General features: G+C 38.6%; 1 protein-coding gene across 1 annotated transcript in view; it reads right to left on the bottom strand.

Moving 5' to 3' along the window:
- SETD3 (SET domain containing 3, actin N3(tau)-histidine methyltransferase) overlaps nt 1–16,110 on the bottom strand; it is a 59,529-nt gene that overhangs the window by 15,022 nt on the left and 28,397 nt on the right. The window contains exons 5-6 of the mRNA XM_064714557.1: nt 15,004–15,076; nt 14,241–14,497 (exon numbers count right to left, since the gene is read on the bottom strand). Coding sequence (XP_064570627.1) covers nt 14,241–14,497; nt 15,004–15,076 — 330 coding nt within the window. The remainder of the gene's footprint in view (nt 1–14,240; nt 14,498–15,003; nt 15,077–16,110) is intronic.

Genomic DNA, 16,110 nt, shown 5'->3' with positions numbered 1-16,110 from the left:
ACCCCCAGAGCCCGCGCCGCACCGCGCACCTGCAGTGTGGACAAGCGCCCCGCCGAGCAGGGTCGAACCTGTCCATCCCAGGAGAAAGGTCCCGGGAACGCAAACACCCCTGCATGTCCTCTCTGTTCTCTCCTGCCCCCAAAACAGCAGGATTTAGCAGAACATGCTGTTTTTCCAAGGGTAAGAATGACTATGGCCATAATGCACTGGAAGTGAAAAGGCATCACAGACACTGCAGGGGCTCAACAGCCAAAAAGCGACGGCTACAGCCCCTGGGTGCCGTTCCAGCACACACCCCGTTCCAGGAGCACCAGCCCACAGCCTCAACCCCAACTTGGAGCAAACAACTGTAGGATGCAAGATCTATACACGTTGCCATTGTCCTCTCTGTAGGAAACATGTATTAGACCAGTGGATTGCAGGAAGATCAATTGTTCACTTCACACAAGCAGCCCCCTTGTAAGAGCCAACCTGAACACCCAACCCATGGGCAAAGACCCTGGATGCTGCCAAATGCTCTGTCATCCTTCTGGTTTGTAAATCTGTGAAACTTTGGGATGGCCCCTATGTGGACACCATCCAGATGTAACTCACATAAACACACTAGTAAATTACAATAAAGGACAAAATATATGGTCTAAAAGACACAGAGCAGAATAAAAATCCCAGCATATGTAATTACCATATTTATAACATCCTGTGGTACAATATTCTAGTAGCTCTTTTAAAGTTAAGATACGTCAGCATATTTGATCATGTTAGATTTCTGATTTGGTCTATTTTACTATGTAACTTAAAAACCCTATAGATTACAAGAATCTGAAGACACACAAAAAAGAACAATATTCTGATTAAGAATTTGATTTAGTATGCAGCTTCTCTTTATAGTCCCTTGGTAAAAATGAAATCTCCCTAACAAACACTTAATAAAACCTGTCAATATATCTAGAAAGAAAAATGACACAAATGCATTAAGTATTAAATACCCTTGAAAAAAGTCACATATTCCATGAATTTTTGATGTACTATCTTGACATTAATGTAAAACCTTGATATTTATAATTGACAGATATTTAATAAAGTATAGAAGATGACTGCTGCATAGCATGCAAATTGCTCAGACTGCTCAAAAAAGATACAGACATATTTAAACTAAACAAACACTTAATATGTAAAAAAAAAAAAAAATCAGATCTAGCTTTTACAGGTTCATGCAGCTAGGTCTCTACAGATTAGCTTTCAAATGTGACATTATCCACTACATGAACCCTAATTTTAACTTACCAAGTCTGTATGAAGTAGTTTCAGAAAGTTGGGAGGGAAAGCTTTAAATAAAAAATGGGAACATGAAAATGTGAATATATTCATTTAGATGCAGGTCCTGACATTCTACTGAAAGAGTTATTATAAAGAACAAATACCATTTATTTCGTTACCCTTTCTGTGAAAATATTGTCAGAGCTGGCAATCAGGGTGATGACCACTGCAAAAACAAATAGTGGCATGCTGAATTTCATTTTCCTCCTGATGCTGCTATTCCTAAAAAAAAAAAATGAATAAAAAATGCTTTTTCCCCTTCAGTGTTCCAAGCCTTCTTTGAGACATTTGGAGGATATCTCAAAATAACCAGAAATATTAAAAAGTAACAGTGATTGCTGCCAGATTGTCTGCAGCCACTGTGGAAAGAGACAGACTGTTATTCTAGTCACCTAAAACACTATCAGACTAGAAGCCAGTTACTCAGTATGGCAATCAGAGAAAGGGGGGTGGGGGGGAGAGAAAAAAAAAAAAAAAAGAAAAAAAAGGACACTTCCAAACATATTTTCTCTTTCTGTGAAGCAGCAATATCCAGCGGTTCACATCTCATGTTTAATGCTTCACAAACCAGCAACACTCCTGATGTGCCACAGGGGCCTCTGTGTTATTAATTTCTCCATCAAACTTTTGGATGGACATCACAAGGTAATGATTCTCAAGTTGCAGAAAGTAGATGCTAAAGCACTCCCACTTTGAGGGCTTGTTTCATTTCAATGGCATGAAGGCTGCAGTGTAGAATAGTGGGTGCCCTTCCAGCTAAGAAGCCATCACAGCCTTCACTCTGCTTTCCAGCCTAGGGGCATTCACCTCCTGTCAGAGTGGCCAGACTTCTGCAGACAGTAACCCTTTTCCCTATTCAATCACAAAATGCTACAGCTCATTTATCAGAGTTCCTAATCTTGATGGAGAATTTCCATTAAAATTGGCTTAACATTTGCTTGTTTACCAAGTGATGCAAAGAACAAGTCCAATTACTATAACACACAATACAATGTCTGAGTAGAAGGAAAAATTAAAGTTTACTTAGTGTTAAATTTGTGTTCACATCTACGCTACTAGATGCCTCAAAAAGAGCTGATGTATTTTTATGTGAAGTCATATTGCCCAGTGTATTCCTCTGTGCTATTAACCCTTGTATAATCCAAGTAAGAAAAAATTATTTTAATCATTAGATGTGATCAAAGTTAATTGTCTTTTAAAAGACACCATCTCTAAGCTGAGATAAACTGATCATTGGACTCATCTACTACTCCACTGTAATATATAGCCAGAAAAAGGTTTTTAAAAAATCCTCATTTTTGTTGGTTCCCTGAGTTTGTAGACAAAGAGATTGTTGGACTTTGGTGACAACTATTTCAAGTATTCACCAGTCCAAGGCAAAGTTGTGGGCAATCACTGCATTGATATCACTAAATCAGATTTCAATAATCTCAGAAATCTCTTGTATCCCCATTGAAGTGGAGATAACTCCACTTTACCCTAGGAAATGATCATAGTTGTGTTAAAAGTATACTGAGGCTACCACTGCACTCCCTTCACAGCCCCCAAAACACTAAGGGTGCTTGAAACAGTTAAAGCCAAAACCACTTTAAGTTTCCACCTTGTTAACTTTCATTCCTTTGAACATAAACCCAAAGGGTTAGTTGCTTTTGACCAAACAATTTTTTCTTCCTCTTCTTTGCAGATTCTTCCCTCTTTCCACTGTACTCATTAACATGGGGAGATTTCGTTATGAGCCTTGGTGGATGCTACTTGATGGTTTCAGGCCAATGTGTAGGTGTACAAAAACACAAACACACACACATTCAGGGCCAGAAGCAGGAAGATCTGTCAGCATTTGCTGGTTACTGTCCCTTTCCCAGCTCTGGAAATCCTTTGAAGCAGCAGCCTTGAAGAGAAACTCCTCTCTGTGGAGCTGCTGAGGCTTTAACTGCCCTAAAGCTAAGTAAAATAAAGAATTCAGAATGGAGGATCCTAGTGATCTAGGGAAACAAGAATTCGCTTTTTCCATTGGACATATGCTGCCTAACCTAATGAGGGAAGCCAGTTTACTGTATAGGACAGGAGACAAAGCCAAAGATTATTTTACTTTGTAACAACAATTTATAACTACAGAAGCATGCTATAGAATTTTCAAACAGGCCAATTCATAAAGTGCTAGGAATAATGTTCCCATACTCATGCCATTATATGATTTTCCTAACAGAAAAAAAGATAGTTCTACTTTGCAAAACCTAATAGAATGAATCTTAATATAAAAAAGGTACTACAGGATTGAAACTTCTTAAATCTAAATAATATTCTTGCTTAATTCTCTATGTCAGCAATTTTTATTTACTTTCAGCCAATATACACAAGAAAGCACTGTTCCAGACTATAAGGGGATTCACACAGCGGAAGCAAAGTGGAATGACTCCTTCTGGTGCAATGGAATTTAACTGTGCAGTCCCTTTTTCTGTACCTTCTACCTGCAAAATTGTTCTTTGTTAATGAGACAGCAGTGGCACAACAGACAACTCAAATCATTAACTATTAACTCAAGGGTCTGAAGGACTGACAACCCACTTCACATACAATGTGGATATTACTGTTTGGTAGACAGATACACAGAAACAACTCTGAACTGACTGAAATGAGTACCCCACCTCCAATCCTGTGCCATCTCCTTTTTTAAATAGAGGCAAGACAGCCATGGACTCCTTAACATCCACTTCTTGATTACTCCATTTCAGAATACTACTTATTCTGTATGTGTGTACATATACATACACAATTCTGAAATATTAATCTTTCCCAAAACAGAAGACACTCAGACACAGCATTTAAATAAGTGACCAAGTTCTCTATACCACTTTTTGTCCTTTCACAAAATCACTTAGAGCTGAGTGCAGTCCCATTAAGGGCTGAAATGGGAGAAGCTGGGCTGAAGTAAGAGAAACTATGTTTTGTAATGAGACAGCCTCCTGAGTCCTTCCCAAAGCAGTTCACGTGACAGAAGGACACATGAGCTCCACTATTTCCTGTAGTAAATCTCCTTGCAAAGTTTGAGTTGACTATTCATGTTGAGCCTTAGATTTATTTACAGGTTCATTCTGCAGTGTTTCATTCACACAGATACAGTAAGATAGCTACAAAACCCTGCTTCCTTGCAGGGGTCTGTGTTTGTATATCATGACACATCTTTTCCTCTATAGGCTCCTCCTGAGGTACAAATTTTACCTTGAGCATTTTTCATTTCAGGAAACATTTTACCTTGTTAATTTCAGGAGCTGGACTTTGATGATCCTTGTGGGTTCCCTCCAACTCTGGACACTTTATGATTCTGTTTAGTGCAACGCCCAGGAACTACGTTCATGCACAAATCCATCCCACAACTCTACTATTAGTGAACTCCACTATTTTGTGAATCACAAGCCACAAATAAAATGCTGTGATGGAAGCCCTGAAGTGAACTGCTTTGAAAGGACAGAAATGGTGTTTCCAATTCACAACCACTTCTCAACAAAAGAGTTTGCTAACAAGCATCAATATTATGCACTATAGTCAAGTTTTGTTACCTGTGATTCTATTACTCAAGTTTTCCAACAAATCCTATCAGGAGCCACTTAGGTGGAAGTCTGGATCACGATCACCTCATAACCAAGCTCCCACAGGCCGTGGTAAGTCCTGGAATGACAGGTACTGGGGCTACAGCGACACACACATCCAAAACTAAAAACCTACCATTTCCTCTTCAACCCGCATTCAAACAACAGTACAAGAAAATAAACTTTGGTTTACTTAGCAACATATCAATGTCCTACTGTGTGGAGTATTAGCATTGGGTCTGACTGAAGAGGATAATCTACTTTGTAATTTAGTTAAATTACTAATTTTAACAAAGATAAGTACCCTGTATAATTTTGCAGTGCTTAAAGAATATATCCTTTGAGTATTCCGCTCTAAGAAGCATCAGCTTGTTATAATATTTTAAATTTATGGAACATTTGTAACTGCTGTTATATCAGGAAAAATATTAAATCTGCACAATAAGTACAAACTTTATATGAGAAAGTATACTTGTAAGTGCATGATGATCTCCTGATGTCTGCTGAGGCACTCACTTCCACAAAAGACACAGACAATATCCGTGGGGATAGACTCAAATGTCCCACAAAGTGCAACTCAGTTTAAAAAAAGGCTACTAACAGAAAAGCAAACAAAAAACTGTCTCCACTCTATTGGCTGTAAAAAGAGATGCTTATCTGCATTCTCAACTAGGAGATTGGTTGAGAACACCATCTTCAAAAAAATGCCTTAAAAGCCCATACTACTAACTAAGAGAATGTATTATTCCTCCCAAATGTGGTTTAAACTAAGCAGAAACAAATTTTGTTTTGCATGGCACATACGCTTTGAAGTACATCTCTGCTTCTCCAGAGGAAAGCAGGCGTTTAGGCCACTGCAGCAGAATCCATTCAGAATATAAAATAAATTAAAACCTGCTGATTAGGAGATCTTAACAATGTCTGTACAATGAAAGATAACATCCATATCCAAAATGAAAGATATGTTTTATCCTGTCTGTCCTCCAACTTTGAATCATTTTGACTCTAAGAAATAGCAGACACCAAGCAGGATGTGCCTGTATTCCGATCTAGGCCAGCATGGTCCAACTGGTGCCCATCGTCTGAATCTGGACCACAGGATGCCTCCATATGGCCTGCCACCTTTCCCTTGGAGGAGATAGGGAACAGCTGCTTGAGGAGCAAACGCTGCCTGAACAGCCCAACACCTCCTCCTGTGTCCGGCTGGCTCCAAGCCCAGAGCTGTCGCCGTGTTCCCGGGGAAGGCAAGGAAGGAACGGGGGAAGAAGGCAGCAGAACCTCCCACCCACGCAAGGACTCGAGCTCTTCATCTGCCTGCCTCGGACAGACTCAGCCCAGCAAAGCCTGGAGCTGCTTCTGCCATGGAGAGGGGCAGCCACAGGAATGGCCCCACAAAGCCCCAGGATCTGCTGTTCCTGTCATCATGGCCGGGGGTGGGATATACCAGAAGTGACACAAAAATCAGGAATTTGGCACACATTTGCAAAGTCTAAACCACCTTACAGTAGCTACACTAAGTGGTACAGTACAAGCATACTGTCAATCTTCAATCTGCTGCCAGCAAAACAGATTAATACAATATTTTGGCCTTCACAGAGAGGAAAAACACAGAAAAGCATAAATATATTTCATTATTAACTGCCTATTTATTTATTATTGATCAAGAAGAACAACTTGGGCATTGAAACACAGACAAAGCAAATTATATAGCAACACTATTTTTACCTTTGCAACTGCCCACTCAATGTAATTTTAAATCTCTCCTTAAGGTGACATGCATAGTAGACAAGTAACAAAAAGGGAAAGATTTTACAGGGTTTACAACTGTGCCATCTTTCTTCCACTCATTTTTCACAGTGTCGCTGACATAATTTCTGAAAAAAAGCTATTTGACTGGTATGCCAATGAGTATAAATCAAGCAGGGAGGAAAACTGAAAATTCTGAAGACCTACCTGGTACAGAAACAAAACTGAATTTCTGTTTCAAATACATCTGCTTTTGACTGCATTTTGGTTGATCTCTTTGGAAGCATTAAAATATTCTCTATTACTCTATTAGTATCCGCTTAAAAATTATTACTCTATTATTATCAACTTAAAAATAATAAAATTTTCTGATTACTTCAATAGGGTGTTTTAAAAGACAGTATACTTGTCTGCATTCAACTCAAGTAACATTTAGCACACAAAAGTTAAATGGTGGTATCTTCAAGCTGAGTACAGAGAGACACCAGATGTTCTACTTCACGCTGACCTGGAAAATCATATGCTTATTGGAATAGGATAGATTAAAAACAACACAGAAAAATAATGTAAGAGCAGCATAAGTCACATTGAAAGTATCATCACAACTTCAAAAATTGGTGTAAAAATTATGCTAGAGATGTGAAATCTCATCTAATATACCCAATATTGAAGTCACACACAGTACCAGATTTTAAAGATGCTATGATGAAATCTAGAACTCGATGTGGTAGACATCCAAACTAAAATGACATTCCAGTCCCCAACAGCTAATGACTGAATTTTAGAATTTCATTCACGCTAAATCAATTAGTCAAATTTTATATGAATATATGAAATTTAGTATCTGATCAAAAGGGATTACAGCCTCCAGGAAATTAAGTTCTCCGTCCAGTACTGCACACAAACAGATAAAAACATCTTTGGATAGATTACTGCAAAGCTTGTATTCACAACAGGACTACAACAACACTTTCACAGTGTCCAGATGTCAATACACCCTAGTCAGAAAACTGTTTGACAGTGTTCCTGTGAAATGCTGGAAGCAAATCAGACTACAGATAATACCTAAAAATTGTAACAACTTCTACCAAATTCTATTTTAAAAAAATATTTAAAAGAGTGTGACTCATGGGGCAGCTTCTGTCTCGAGTAAGAGGAGCTTGACAGAAGGAAAAGAAAGCAAGTATTTGCTCATTAACTTTGCAAAGAAACATAAAAGTGAGTCAAAGTATGTAAGTTTACTTGCTAAAATGTTACTTAAATGGATGACTTTGCCTTCTTCATTCAGTAAGAATTTTAGAATTAAACTGATCTCTCTTGTACTGGGGAGCCCGGTGCTGGACACAGTACTCTGGGTGTGGCATCACCAGTGCTGAGCAGAGGAGAAGGATCACCTCTCTCAACATGCTGCCAGCAATCAAATGCAGCAAGGATGCCATTAGCCCTTTGGCTGCAAGGACACATTGCTGGCTCATACTCAGCTTGTCCCTCAACATAATAATGGGATCATTTCACTCCAAGCGCAGAACTTTGCACTTCTTGCTAAATATCCATTAGCAGCCCATTTCTCCAGCCTGTCAAAGTCCCACTGGATGGCGCCTTACCAGAAACTGAAGTGAGGATAACAGGCTTGTAGTTCCCTGGAATGATCTTTCTATCCTGAGGATAGGAGTGAGTTTGCTTTCTTCCAATCCTCAGGAAAGTCTCCCAGTCATCATGGGAAGATGATTGGGAAATCATCGCTCAAAGATCACTGAGAGTCATCAAATTTGCTTTGAAAGGACCTCTAAGGGTCACCTAGTCCAACTCCTTGCTGTGATGAACAGGAACATCTTCAACTGGATCATGGTTGCTCAGAGCCCCATCCAACCTGACCTGGAATGTTTCCAGGAATAGGGCATCAACAACCTCTCTGAGCAACCTGTGACAGTGTTCCACCTCTATTTTTGTAAAAAATACCTTCCTTAGACCTAGTCTAAATCAACCCTCATTTTAAAACCATTACCCTTGGTCCTTGCAACAAGCCCTGCTAAAACGTTGGTCACCGTCTTTTTCACCCCTTTTAACTATGGAAAGGCTGCTTTAAGACCTCCCTTTTTTTTTCTCCAGGATGAACAAGGCCAGCTCTTTCAGCATTTCCTCACATGAGAGATGCTTCAGCCCTCTGATTATTTCTGTGGCTATCCTCTGGAATCTCTCCATGTCCTTCCTGTGCTGGGGACCCCAGAGCTGGGTGCAGTACTCCAGGTGGGATCTCACCAGAGCAGAGGGATTGAATTCCCTCTCTCAACCTGCTGGCCACCCTGCTTTTGATGCAGCCCAGGGTACAACTGGCTTTCTGAGCTGCAAGCACACATGGCTGGCTCCTTCACCAGCACTCCCAAAGTCCATCTTTGCAGGGCTGCTCTTAATCCCTTCAGCCCACAGCTGTATTGATAGCATGAGTTGCCCCAACACAGGTGCAGCACCTTGCACTTTCCCCTGGTGAACTTCACGAGGTTCCCAATAGCCCATTTCTCAAGCTTGTCCAGGCACATCTAGATGGCATTCTGGTACTTGCAACTCTTGAAGGCCAGTCTTACCAGTAAAGGAAGGCATTTGGTACTCCCATTTTACATGTTCTATGTCACAGTCCCCTGCTCCATCCAGCAGCAGGCCCACATTTCCTCTGGTCACCTATGTACATACAGAAACCCTCTTGATCACCTATGAAATCTCTTGTAACATGCAATTCCTACTGGGCTTTAGGTTTCTTAACCACATCCCTGGATGATTGGCCAATATCTCCATATTCCTTACAAGTTACCTGTCCCTGCTTTCACCTTCCTATGCCTGCTTTTCATGTCTGAGTTTTTGCCAGGAGTTCCTTGCTGATTCATGAAGGTCTCCTAGCACTTTTGCCTGACTTCTTGCTTTTGGGATGAACTGCTCCTGAACTTAGAGGAGGTGCTCTATCTATACTAACCATGTTTTCTTTCTTGGATCCTTCTGCTCTCCAAAGCCTTATCCCATGGGACTCTTCCAAGCAGGTCCATGAAGTAGCCAATACTGCTCTCCTGAAGTCCAGCATCGTGACCTTTCTGTTTGCTCCTCTCAGGATCCTGAAATCCACCACCTCATGGTCACTACAGCCAAGGCTGTCTTCAACCTCTGCATCTCTAACAAACCCTTCTTTGTTTGTAAGTATGAGGTCCCTGAATGCAAGCAGCACCTCTCCTCATTGACCCCTCCACTGCTTGGCTGAGGAAGCTCTCCACAAACCTCCTGGACTGCTCATGCCCTGCTGTGCTGTTCCTTTAACAGATACTGGAGTGAGGTCCCCACTGAGGACCAGGCTCTGCAAATGTGAGGCTGTTTTTAGCTATCTGTAGAAGTCCTCATTCACTTCTTTCTTCCTCCTGATTAGGCCTTATAGCAGAGGCCCACTGAACTGTCAACAATATTGGCTGAGGTTCAGGTCTTTTGTTTTTTTTATTCCAGACTGATAACTTGCTCTTCAGGAAAAAAAATGTGGTCCCTCAGTGGTCCAAAGACTACAGGCTGAAAACACTGTGTACATCAATGCCAAACTGTCATTCTGGACAGTCCCACAAAACTGGTGTTTTTTGCAGCACATGAGAAACAGCTTCGTAGAGATACTACTTACTTACAGAGTGTCACTGAATGCATACAGCCATGGCAAAAGCTATGGTTAGCTAATGGTCTGCTGGTTTTGGACTTACCACTTCAAATATTTTTAAAGGCAACTAAAGTTATTATAAAATTGTCTTTTATTTAGGCAGGTAGTAGCAGCCTTTACTGCAGCTGGGGGAAAGATACAACACTGCTTTCCAACTCATCATGTTCAAAATGTAAATAGTTTGGACCCTTCCACCTTCTCTAAGTGCATTCCTTGTCTTCATATCTTGTTTTGATTCACAAAAACTTCTCTGTAACTGACTACAAACAGGCATAGAGATGCACCTGAAAATTAAACACAAAGACCACTGCATATTCTTTTAAAAAAGCTTCAAACTTGGCTGTATTTTCTTTAGGAATATGATCTAACTGTGATTGTCTGTAAACTATATGGCTCCCTCTTGTGTCTATCTTACCACATTTCAGTGGACAAAAAATTTTTAACGTTAAGCCATAAATATGTGGGCTTTGTTCACCCTTCTGCAGGCATGCGGTGCTCATAAATGTTAAGGAAGTCACAGGCATACCTTCCTTTCTCTTCTCCTGAGAAGGCAAAACCCCGCAGCTTACAGAATTTCTCTTTGGAACAAACTATAAAAAAATCTTGCAAACTACAAGTCTGCAGCAATGAAAATAATCTTTTGAGCATTCCCTGTATTTTGATACCAATGCAGAGGCCAAATGCACCACTGAAGTACATCTGCAACAACTTTTAACTATTTTTTAGTTATCAAATTACATATGTTTAGAGAGGTGTCAGTGTGGTTTATAGAGCCTGGCTAACATGCTCAAGAGTTTATTTTTGTCTGCTCAACATCCCACCTGTTTCTGCTTATCAAACCAGACTAGAGTTTAGCTTGCAACAGCTGTGAAATTCATAAATCTGCCCATTCTTCATGTGTAGCCAGACTAAGCACTTGGAGAACGAGTCAGAACTGCAGCACTCACCCTTCATGGAGAAGCTAAGGAAATAAAACAGAGCAGCACTTCTCAAACCATGTTTGAAACTGCTCACCATCAGAAGCCAAATTATTTTATAAGCAGTCTAGCAATCCTATTTGGAAAGAAAAAGAAGCATTTGAAGACAGGACCTGTTAACCCTTTTATTCCTCCCACCATTAGAAATATTTTGTAGACTAAAAATATTGCAGTTAGAATATTTTGTCTGCACAAAGTAGTTCCTTTTTTTAGTATCTTCAATTAGCAAAAAACCCCAGCTTCTATTTCAGGATGCTGCTAGCATTACTTCCCACAGTAGAACAACTATCAATAAAGTAAACATAGTTTTAAGATTTTTGTATTATAAAAAATGTATCTGTGCTTAAAAATATATACTTTAAAAGGTATTTCTATTTAAAAAAAATTAGTCTGCATATTGAAAGCAATATGAAAATCCTGGTCACACAGGACAGCTTTCATTTAAACACTTCTACTAAAGCAGTAGTAATACTGAATGAAATGATTTTATATGAAAATCGAAAATACCCTCATTTAATCAAGCTTGCAGAGTACACTGCCTTTCATAGACAAGTGGGTTTGCTTTGCTTTTTTCATTTATATGAAAAATTTCTCTTTCGCTGTTTCTTCCCTTTTCCATCTGCTCATGAATTACCCTTAGCATTAGTATTTTGTGGGTCAATTTTGTTCAAAACATGATATGAGTACATGCAAGCTGATACTAAAATTAATTTCAGCTTTTATGAATAAGGAAAAATGGTACTGTTTTAGGGAAGAAAGAGACTTCTATTTTTTCCTCTATGAACTCCTTTCCTCCACCATTTAATAAATTACAGGCTCTTATTTTTGAGAGCAGAAGCAGAAATCAAAAATTTAAACTTTTCCATAAGTTTTCATCAAAAACATTAATAATAGCTGCCCAATACATACAGTTGGCATTCCTGGAGCCAACTGAGTTCATTTGATTTTCTAATGTGAACAGCACTATTTGCTGAATAGTAGTGAAGAAACATTCAGCTGAAATTGTGGTTACATGGCAGTGCAGTAGTAAGGCACCAAATAACCAGGGCCCACTTAAAATTTAACTAAATACTTATTACCTCTCATTCTGCACAGTAAAGTAAATAAAGCAAATGAATCCTACCTGATCTACCTTCATCTCATGTTCAACAATGTGAAACAATAGCTATAGAACAAGATATGTAACAAGAACACAAGGCAAGCAATAAAAGCATTTGTCAGGAGAACAAAAAAAAAATTGATCTCATTTTCTGACCATTCTGCATTTCAGAGTTTTTTTAAAACTAATGTTGCAGCCACACAACCTCTCCCATAATAGTACTGGTGCAGGATTAGTGAAAATGAAGGAACTGGTCAGTGATAGTTCAGCTGACTCAGTTCTGAAAAGAGCTGCAAGAGCAAGAATAGCAGCTAGAAGAATTGGATAATGTTACACAGTATTCCACTAATAACTTGTTAAAACCAGAAGACCCTTTTAGGGTGAAAAAAATGTTCTAAGGCCCAACATTTAGAAGCTCTGTTTGATCAGGCAGCATATTTTGAGAAACTAAGTGAAGGCTGGAAGACCAAGTGTGGACTGGCAGTCCAGGAGAGGCCACAGCAAGAAAAAAAGTTGCCTGAACTATTGTTTCCTCTACTGACACCTGGAAGGAAGAATTCAGTTCCCTTCCAATATCCCTTCCACTATTTCTAGCTTATTCCTTGTGCATCTGATGTGGTTTTCACCAGTCCTTTTCAATTACCTCAATTTTCAAAACGCATCCCTCTGCTCCTTATACTCCATAAACTGAATTTGTGTTCGAAACATATTCAGTTCTTGAAACACCAAACAGCTACACAAAATAATGTAACTTTTGTTAAATTAAAACAGTTGACAGAACAGCTTTGGAACTCTGATAACACTAAAGGAGAACAGAATTGCCTTGTGTCTTCTGACCTCTCTCACGGCCAAACAAAATGTCTCTAGGTCACACATTTGTGGAGATTCAGTACACAGAGCCATACATTGTTTATACAGATTGTGCCACAAAAAGCTTTGAATATCTGGACATTGAGCACTACCTTGAGAACAACACATCAACATTCACTACAACATTATATCCAGATATCAGTCAGACTAACAGAGTTCTGTCAGAAACTTGGTTTAAATCATCACTTCAGAACACAATGAAAAGTTCACCCATCTCAAGCCTCTCCATACCCTAACTGTTACCAGATGGGTTTATCTTTGTATTTGAAAGCAATTAAAAATAATTACACTAAACAGAACTGAAAACAACAGTTAATCCAGTTCATTGGAAATACAACATATGCAATGGTTTTATTCTGTCAATTAACAATTATAATTTTACTTTAAGTGTAAATTACACAGTTTTCAAAGAATCATACAAGCATGCACAGGTTGCAGATCTCTGCAGGTCATATAGAAAAGTTTGCAACCCACAAACTTCTAGAGACTGGCTAACAATAGCAAGATGAAAGCAGTGACTGGATCATTCCTAATCTCCTTTTCCCCAAAACAAACAAATCCAGATCCCTTGGTCTCCCATACAGATAAAGGGCTCAAGCAAATTACATCTTAATAGTCCTCCCCTGGTCTCAGTCCAGTTTATCAACAAGTTTCCAGTTTGTCAATGTGTCTATTGCACTGGTAGGCCCAAAATTGTACAGTATTCCAGATGAAGCCTCAGTCATTTTTAAACAAAGGGCAATAATCACTTCTCTCAACCACCTAAATACTTTTTTATACATCTATAACCCTACAGAACTGCAAAATTTCAACAGCAGTTTAAAAAAAAACAGCAGGAAATTGCTTTAATGATTCAGACTTTCAAGGGCAATATACTTGTACTATTATTCAGCATCACTGCTTTCACAGCTTCCACAATAAGGATCATGAGAACTACATGTATATACTATATTTAAGATTCTTACCTGAATAACTTTGTAGAAATAGGCATATTGTCGAGCTGTATTTTTATATTGGCTAAAAACATCATGTATGGCCTGAGTTGATTGAAGATGCTGTACTTCATCTTCTTCAAAATAGAGAGGAGTATCATATTCACTGGGGAGAGTCTGGATGTAGGGCAGCCAGAAAGAGTTGGGATTGGCTCGCTCACAAAGGAGATGGAATGCCAATGTTATATTGCCCATGGCTTGAAGAATTCGATCTTGAGAATACAGAGATCCTGAATCAACCAAGAAAGGCAAGGAACTAAATTGGTTCTCCATGGAAAATATCATTCTAGATTTACTTTAAATTAACATGATTAAATAACAGATAAGCACTCAACAAAAAGAAAAAGCTTTTCAGGTTTCTAAAATATTTAGCCTACATTTATTATACTGCAAGATTTTTGACACAGCAAATGCCTCGTGTACAACTGCATTACAAAACTAGAACAATATTCTCAATACCTCAGAACATTTTATCTCCAAGTACTATACAAGCTACATAATACATGTTCAAAATAACACAAACACTTGTGGAAGATATCCAGTGCACTCAGCCAGAAACTAACCGGGAAATTAAATTCTTTCCACTGACACTTCAAGTTTCTAAGTATTCCCAACCTGATGGTTGGCATGATAAGCAAGCCCTGTAATAAAGAAGATCAGCTAAAAAAAGAAAGTCTCCTACTGAAACATCCCATAAATATTAATTTCTTTCTTAAGAACTTCCTTGAGCTCTTACCTAAAACTGAATTTTTAGCTGACTCAACCGTCATCAACAGTTTTCTAGGAACCCACAGAAACAATTCTTCAGCCTACAGAAAGGAAAGAAATGCAATAGAGGGTCAGCCAGCATTTATATTGTATGCCAAGTGTCTCAAATATACACCAACTTTAAATTACAAGTTGTTCACATTATTTTTTTAAATCAAAATTATTCTGAATCAAAATTCTTCCTTCTCTTCCACTGCAAATTCAACAAACAACCTGTGTTTCACATTGTGGTAAGCAGTGTTTCAATCTGCATTACACAAAACTTTAAAACAGGCACTCAGATACAAAATAAAGCCCTCCCATTTTGGAACTGCTAAATGTACAGCACAAACTTAAAGCTATCAGACACATTATCTTCCTAATAATTACATATCCCATATTTTCTCACAGTAGAGTTTTTTCATATTGGCTGTTTTTATTCTAGCAGAACTGATCAGGATTTTTATCAATGTATTAACTGTGTGCTAATGAAGCTCTCAAATGATTATATAGGGCTCATTTTCTAACAGTCATTCTACAACGGCTGATTGGTCTTCAAACCTGTTTCCCAGCTAAAAATGGGAATGGAAAGACACAATTTTAAATGCTTAGCTTTTAACAGTTACCTAACTCTGTGTGTGTCTATACTCCTTATCTGATGATAAAAAAAAATCCTTTAAAATTATCATAATATCATCATTTGGGGATTGTTTCATTTTCACTGGAAAATAGGTATTTCAAACACTTCTTTCTGAGACAAAAAGACCAATTCTTTAAAAGAAGGAACATGAATGAAGAAGAGAAGAGGCTAAATAGGTATTGCAAATATTCTTTTTCAGACAAAAAAAACTTGTTCAGTTCTTTAAAAGGGACATGAAAGAAGAGACTAAATAGTTAGAAAACATGGAATAAAGGGATACATCAGTGTAAAAGACTGATTAAAAATTCACAGTACTATCAGTAGTCATCAAAACCAATATTTTATCAATAATGTTATTCTCAAGTGCAGTGTTTCAGAACAGCATAAGCAGGTAAAAGGGGGAAAAGGGTGAGCATTTCAGAGCTCTGCAGATACCAAACACAATTTTCTAATCTA

Source organism: Zonotrichia leucophrys, chromosome 5 (assembly GCF_028769735.1).
Source record: "Zonotrichia leucophrys gambelii isolate GWCS_2022_RI chromosome 5, RI_Zleu_2.0, whole genome shotgun sequence".
Taxonomy (NCBI): Eukaryota; Metazoa; Chordata; class Aves; order Passeriformes; family Passerellidae; genus Zonotrichia; species Zonotrichia leucophrys.
Note: the sequence above shows the minus strand (reverse complement) of the source record. Positions and strands in the feature narration are given on the sequence as shown.